Genomic DNA, 8,094 nt, shown 5'->3' on the forward strand with positions numbered 1-8,094 from the left:
ATGAAGTATGGACTGAAATGGGGAGAGACAGGAGGATGGGAGATCAGGGAGGAGGCTGATGCAGTAATCTAGTCGGGATAGGATGAGAGATTGAACCAGCAAGGTAGCGGTTTGGATGGAGAGGAAAGGGTGGATCTTGGCAATGTTGTGAAGGTGAGACCGGCAGGTTTTGGTGATGGATTGGATGTGGGGGGTGAATGAGAGAGCAGAGTCAAGGATGACACCAAGGTTGCGGGCTTGTGAGACGGGAAGGATGGTAGTGCCATCTACAGTGATGGGAAATTTAGGGAGAGGGCAGGACTTGGGAGGGAAGATAAGGAGTTCAGTCTTGGACATATTCAATGCTGACTGTGTGCAGAGGACTGTACTAGGTGCTTGGGAAAGTATGACACAATAGAGTTGGTAGAAACGATCCCTGCCCCCAACAAGCTTCCAGTCTAGAAAGTAGCTGACAGTCCAGCTAACTATGGTTCCATTTATTCATTCAATTGTATTTATTGAGTACTTACTATGTGCAGAGTACTGTACTAAACACTTGGGCGAGTACAATATTACAGTAGACAGACACATTCCTTGCCCACAATGAACTTACAGTTCACAGTTCTAAACGGGCTAAACACGAACCTGCTCTCCAAAAGTGTGCAGTTTGAAACAGAACAAAACAGACGCGAGCAAATGAACATCTTGCTTGTGTAACATCTAGAGTATATTCTGGCCTCTACAAAATTAAGGCAGCCCTCATTTCTCCAGCCCCATTTCTAAACTGTTCTAAACACCCTTCCAACTGTTGAGACCTGACTGGTGGCTGTCACAGGGGTTGGAAGAGGCCTGGGGTATGATTTTACAGTCCACTTGGATATGTGCATCTGGAGCCCAGTCATCAGCATTCAGCAATTCAATCAATCAATTAATCAATCAGTGGTATTTTTTATGGTATTTGTTAAGTCTTACTACATGCCAGGCACTATACTAAGTGTTGGGGTAGATAAAACTTAATCAGGTTGGACAGGGTCCCTGTCTTATATACAACTCACCATCTTCATCATCATCATCATCATCAATCGTATTTATTGAGCGCTTACTATGCACAGAGCACTTTACTAAGCGCTTGGGAAGTACAAATTTGCAACATATAAATACAGTTGATTGCTACTCACACGAAGGGGTCCAAGGAAGAGGATCCCCACCACCGGGAGGGCGGGGGACCAGGACCGAGTTCCGCGCGGAAAGCGGAGACAGGGAATTCCGTCTGCTTCGAACGGACAAGGTTTATTTGCAGAAAAGGATGGGGTGAGGAGGACTCCGGGGAGGCCCCCCAATCACGGGTTATGACCGGAATAGAATTTCGACAGGAAGTCCTTGGGTTGTGGCGTTTCTGTTTCATGGAAGAACCGCATGACGTGCGTCCGCTGCTTCCACACTTTGATGGTCTCCTCCAGTTCCATCTTCCCCTTGACGACCAGCAGGTCAATGGCTCTGGGGTCGGTGACGTGAGCGTTTTTCACGAACATCTCCCGCACCTTGTCGCGCCCCTGCTTCACGGAGATGTCCAGCTGGAACAGGTGCAAGGTGTTGGGGATCTCCCGGTACCAGGCCCGGTACAGCTCCCGCACCCGCCGCTTCGCCTCGTTCAGGTCCCGGCTGAAGATGGGCTTCACTGAGGTGCTGCCCGCGGCCGCCGCCGCCGCAACGCCCCACAACCCGCCCGCCGCCATCTTGGTAAAGCCATCAAGTGCCCATCTTATTGCCCATTTTACAGATGAGATAACTGAGGCAAAGAGAAGTGAAGTGACTTGGCCAAGGTTTTGCAAAGTCGGGATTAGAATCCAAGTCCTTCTGACTCCCAGGCCTGTGCTTTCTCCACTAGGCCACACTGCTTCTGGACACCTACTATATACAGAGCATTGTACTGAGCACTTGGGAGAGTACAATACAACAGAGTTAGTGGGTTTATAAACTAGAAGGAGAGCAGGCATTCATAAAAATAAGTAATTTATAATATATAATTTTAAGATATGTACATAAGTTCCTGAATAGACCACTTCTAAATCAATAGTGGGTGCCAGAAGAAGATTGTATGGGCCATGGTTCTGGCCCAAGATAGCATGACTCATGCATTCATTCAATCGTATTTATTGAGGACTTACTGTGTGCAGAGCACTGTACTAAGTGCTTGGGAAGTACAAGTTGGCAACATATAGAGACGGTCTCTACCCAACAGCGGGCTCACAGTCTAGAATGGGGAGACAGACAACAAAACAAAACATATTAACAAAACAAAATAAATAGAATAGTACATATGTACAAGTAAAATAAATTGAGTAATAAAGCTATACAAACATATATACAGGTGCTGTGGGGAGAAGAAGGAGGTAGGGCAGTGGGGGGAGGGGAGAGGAACACTAAAAAGTTTCACATGGGCATGGCAAATTTTCTTAATTTCTTTTGTTAAGAAGCATGCTTGGCTCGCTGGCTCATGCTCTTATACACCCTACCTGTGAAACACTAAATAAAGTCCATCCTCCGCACACACCCCCACCCTTCTCCAGGTTTCTCAAAAACCTCTTTGCAATTCACCTGGCCTCTCACACACCACAAAACTCTCCCTTCCCCATCTCTGGGTCCTGAAACCTCCCTTAGTGCCCCCACACCATGATTTTTTATTTGGAGGGGGTTGGGAAAGAAGAGGTGTCTCACTTCCTGTTCCTTCCCTGACTTGCAGACCCCATCTCCCAGGTCAGCAAGTAGTGGATAAAGCCTGAGTCAGAAGGACCTGGGTTCTAATCCCAGCTCCCCTAGTTGTCTGCTGTGTGACCTTGGGCCTTGGACTCATGACTGATATTCATTCTGTACAGTCAACAGGATATCGTCATCATCATCATCATCAATATCATTGGTATTTATTGAGTGTTTTCTATGTGCAGAGCACTTCACTAAGCACTTGGGAGAATACAACAGTATTTTATTATTAATAACAATAATAATAATAATTATGGTATTTGTTAAGCTCTTATTATGTGACAGGCGCTGTACTAAGCACTGGGTTAGATATAAGATAATCAAGTTGGCCATAGTCCCTGTCCCTCATGGGGCTCACAGTCTTCTATGTGCCTGGCACATAGTAAGTGCTTAACAAATACCATAATTATTATTATTATTCATCCCCATTTTACAGATGAGGTAACTGAGGCACAGAGAAGTGAAGTGATTTACCCACAGTCACACAGCAGATAGGTGATGGAGCCGGGATTAGAACCACTGCCCACAACAAGCTTGCAGTCTAGCGGGGGAGATAGATATTAATATCAAGAAACAAATTATTTATGATCACAAATGGCACAGGTTCAGTGCCATTTGCATGAGGTTACAGCCTGTAGAATAAACCATATCTCTACCTTTGGAGTCAATTTTAAGAGAATTTCACTGTGGGTTCCACAGCCTTTAGACCTATCCATTCACCAAGAGAGCCCAGACAATGAGAGGAATTGGATTGAAAAGCTCATGTCTTGACAAAGACAAACACTCCTTTTCAAAAGAATGGGTTGGGATAGGGGTGCACAAAGCCAAATCCTGGAGAATATTTCTGAGCAAGCACACAGATGCCTTTTCAGTCAGCCAGCCCTCTAGCCAAAACCTTGGCCACACTGAATCTAAGACTCTATCAGCCCCAAGCTGCTGGACCTCAAACATTATATCCCTTCCAGTGTTTGTTTCTGAAGAGAGGTAGCATGCAAAACAATGAGAATGGAGTGAATTGTTTTTTAAAAAACTTCATCTCTCATTTTAAAGTTCTACCCATGCTAGGCCCCAGAAACACTGATTTAATTGAGCCCCCTCAGAAGAACTGAGTGAAACTCAGATTCAGCCAACCTGACATTTTTATCTATTAATTATTCACCTGAGTTTCTAAAGACATGTTTCAGAAAGTGCAAGAGGCTTAGGACAATGTTGAATATCGTCTTTGGATGTTATTTTAACTGAGTCTTATTTGGAATGCCTCCACTGATCAGCAAGTTGAGGGATTCATAATTTGCTAAATAGTGAGTCTAAGTCTTCAGCTTTTGGAACTGCCCCAAGAAGAAGAGGAAATAGCCTTCAGAACTTCTGATCCATGGGTGATCTGTGGAAATGGATACTGATTGCCATAAATAGGGTTAAATGATCTCGTTAGTGTCTCTGCCTTACCCATTTCTTCCCCACCAAACCGCCCTCACTCTCCTCACCACCCCTCTCCCCCTTCCACACTCCCACTCTGGCTACAAATACATCCATTTTGGAATCTACTGTCCACCAAAAACTTTTTCCAACTACCTACTCCCATTTCTGGTTCATGCATCATGTTTGATTTTTGCACAGATTTTTGCCTTGTAATCTCAGGAAAGGAAAATAGGAATCTAGGGCACTGTCCCTGGACTATCACCATTTGTTCAAAAATGGGACAGTTAATAATAATCATAATAATTGTGGTATTTGATAAGCACTTACTGTGTTCCAAGACAATCAGATCCGATATGTGGCTCACAGTCTAAGTAGGAGGAAGAACAGCATAGCCTAATGGGAAGGGCACAGTCCTAGGATTCAGAGGACCTGGGTTCTAATCCCAGCTTTGCCATTTGCCTACACATGACCATGTGCAAATAACTTCACTTCTCTGTGCTTCTGTACTTCTGTGCCTCTGTGTTTCTTCAACTGTAAAATGGGGAATCAATACCTCTTCTCCCTCCTACATAAACTATGATCCCCATGGGAGACAGTAACTGCATCCTACCTGTTTAACTTGTATCCACTCCAGCACTTAGAATAGTTTGACACATAGTAAGTGCTTTAAAAATATCATAATTGTTATTATAATTATTATTATAGCAGTTCTCACTGAACAGGAGCTGGTCTGAATTCTCTGACAGCATCACAGAGACAGGGTCCTCACAGACCCTAGATGCAGAGACTGACACTGCTGGTGGATCCTCTCTCCCTGCTCCTCTTCACTCCCTGCTCCCTCCCATTATCCCTCATTCATTCATTCATTCATTCAATCGTATTGATTGAGTGCTTACTGTGTGCAGTGCAAATCAGCAACATATAGAGACAGTCCCTACCCAACAATGGGCTCCCTTCCCTCCCAATCATCTTTGGCTCCACCAGGGACAAGGCCTGTTTGTGGGTAGGGAATGTATCTAGAACCTTTGTTGCATTGTACTCCCCCAGTCACTCTGTACAGGGAAGCAGCATAGCCTAGAAATAGAGCACGGGCCTGGGTGTCAGAAGGACATAAGTTCTAATCCCAGCTCTGCCACTTCATCATCATCATCATCAATCGTATTTATTGAGCGCTTACTATGTGCAGAGCACTGTACTAAGCGCTTGGGAAGTACAAATTGGCAACATATAAAGACAGTCCCTACCCAACAGTGGGCTCACAGTCTAAAAGGGGGAGACAGAGAACAAAACCAAACATACTAACAAAATAAAATAAATAGAATAGATATGTACAAATAAAATAAATAAATAAATAAATAAATAGAGTAAAAATATGTACAAACATATGTACATATATACAGGTGCTGTGGGGAAGGGAAGGAGGTAAGATGGGGGGGATGGAGAGGGAACATCAGAAGGCTACGTGATGATGAAATCCTCCCTAAAACCAAGAATGTCTACATATCATTAAAGACGTTACATGACATGTCAGGTGTCATCACATCATCTCTGAAGAGTGAAGATGGTCCCAGGCCTGTGCTCTTTCTGTGCTCATCATCAACTTCAAAAAGGAAGAAGAAAAATCAGATTGCAGAAACTCTCAAGGCATCACACTGCTTCCCATTGCTGATAAGATCCTAGCCAGAGCCCTCCTGGACTGGTTAGGAAAGTATACTGTCAACTGAACACTCTGGAAAGACCAATTAGTCTTCTAACCACAGCATGGTACAGCAGCCGTGATCTTTGCCGCACATTAGATACTGGAAAGTGTAAGTATCAACACTAGATCTCTACACCGTTTGCATTGGTCATTAAAAATCTCTTGACACCATCAGTAGCTTTGGACTCTGAAAATTGCTTCTTAAATTGACAGTCTGGCAAAGTTCATTAAGATTCTGATATTATTTCATGGTATAACAGCTGGCCATGTCAGAGAGACTGTCCTATCCACCCACTATAGATGGTTGGAGTGCATAGAGGTCTGGTCTTAATAATAATAATAATTGCGGTATTTGTTAAGCACTTTCTATGTGCCATACACTAGTCTAAATGCTTGGGTAGATAAAAGGTAATCAGGTCAGACACAGTCCCTGTCCCATATGTGGCTCACAGTCTTAATCCCCATTTTATAGATGAGGTAACTGAGACAAAGAGAAGTGAAGTGACTTACCCCAGGTCATTCAGCAGACAAGTGGAAGAGCATGAATTAGAACCCAGGTCCTTCTGACTCCCAACCCTGTGCTCTGTCTGCTAGGCTACACTACTGTTTCTCCTGTTCCATGTAGTCTATACCGTAGAATAGCCTGTCAGCTCGTTCTGGGCAGGGAACATGTCTACCAACTCTGGTTCTATTGTACTTTCCCAAGCACTTGGTACAGTGTTCTGCATACAGTCGGTGCACAATATATACGATTGACTAAATACGATTGATTAAAATATGCTGCTATTCTGGAAGGTGTGACAGGAGACCTGTTTCTAGGTGTCAGACTTTGCTTCTGCACCTCTGTGAAAGTCTCTCAACAGACTTCAAACATCATCCCAAGGCCTAGAAACAGTCATTCAAGAATTACTGTGTTCAGATGACTGCACCCTAGAGGCACACACTCACAAAGATGCAAATGATTGTAAATTGCTTTGCTGAATCAGCCAGGCACCACGGCCTGGCAATAAGTGGAAAGAAAACCTGGGTAACAAATCAGACTGTGCCTGGGGAGCCAAAGCCACAACTGGAAATTTACACTGGCCACACAGAGCTAAATGCTGTTAGGGAATTCTGTTTCCTAGGCAGCACACTGGCTAGTGATACAATGATAATAATAGAATCAAGAAGGCCAGCACATCCTTTGGGAGACTTGTCAGACAGAATGTGGTAGCAGCATGCTAGAAGGGCTCGGGAGAGAACCAAAGATCTATGAGCTGCAGTCCAACCAACTGTCTCTATCTCACATCTGACTTCTTAAGGCATTCTGTCATCACTGCTTTTGGACTACACTAAAGAACAAGGGGGAAGATCACAAACAATCAAATCAGATTCCTAACACTGAAGCTATTTTAATCTCAATACAACTGTACTGGGTGGGAAATGTGAAGAGAATGGACAAAAACAAGATACCCATGGCATAGTGGATAGATCACAGGCCTGAGAGTCAGGAGGTCATGGGTTCTAATCCCAGCTCCACCACTTGTCTGCTGTGGGACCCTGGGCAAGTTGCTTCACTTCTCTGTGCTTCAGTTACCTCATTTGTAAAATGGGGATGGAGACCGTGAGCCCCACGTGGGACAGGCACTGTGTTCAACCTGATTTGCTTTGTAGCCATCCCAGAACTTAGTACAATGCCTGGCACACTGTAAGTGCTTAACAAATACCATAATTATTATTATACCAAAACAGTTGGATAGACAGAGGCAGCGAGAAGATAGAGGTCTTCTAATCGAGGATGACAGTATTGATAGTAAGATTCTCTCCATGTAGCCAATGGAAACACAATTCCTGAAGGAAAGATCTGCATAACTTTAGGGCTATAAGTCACAGCATAACCAAGTGGAAGGAGGAGAGTTCATTCTTTCATTCAATTGTATTTATTGAGCACTCACTGTGTGCAGAGCACTGTACTAAGCACTTGGGAAGTACAAGTCAGCTTGAGGAGTCCAATCCTGGGTGAGGGTGGGGGTGAGGAAGGGGTCTGTGATTAAGATGGGGGGGGGGGGTCCTGACAGCCCATGTGACCCACAAGGGGGGGTGTCTTCATGTGACCCCTGACCCCTTTCATCCCACGTGACCCCCTTGTCCCTCGAGGAGGGGAGGCATTGCAGGTCCCCCTCATGTGACCCTCCCCTCCCGGGTCCCAGAGTTCTGGGAATCAGGAGACCTGGGATCTAATCCCACCTCTGCCACTT

At 44.6% G+C, this 8,094-nt stretch overlaps 1 protein-coding gene across 1 annotated transcript; it reads right to left on the reverse strand.

The window, feature by feature from the left end:
- Positions 1–1,226: 1,226 nt before the first annotated feature.
- Positions 1,227–1,717, reverse strand: LOC119930805 (NADH dehydrogenase [ubiquinone] 1 alpha subcomplex subunit 6-like). The gene has a single exon (XM_038749482.1). The coding sequence runs from the start codon at positions 1,713–1,715 to the stop codon at positions 1,320–1,322; it is 396 nt and encodes a 131-aa protein (XP_038605410.1). The 5' UTR covers positions 1,716–1,717; the 3' UTR covers positions 1,227–1,319.
- Between the last annotated feature and the right edge of the window lie 6,377 nt (positions 1,718–8,094).

Source organism: Tachyglossus aculeatus, chromosome 1 (assembly GCF_015852505.1).
Source record: "Tachyglossus aculeatus isolate mTacAcu1 chromosome 1, mTacAcu1.pri, whole genome shotgun sequence".
NCBI lineage: Eukaryota > Metazoa > Chordata > Mammalia > Monotremata > Tachyglossidae > Tachyglossus > Tachyglossus aculeatus.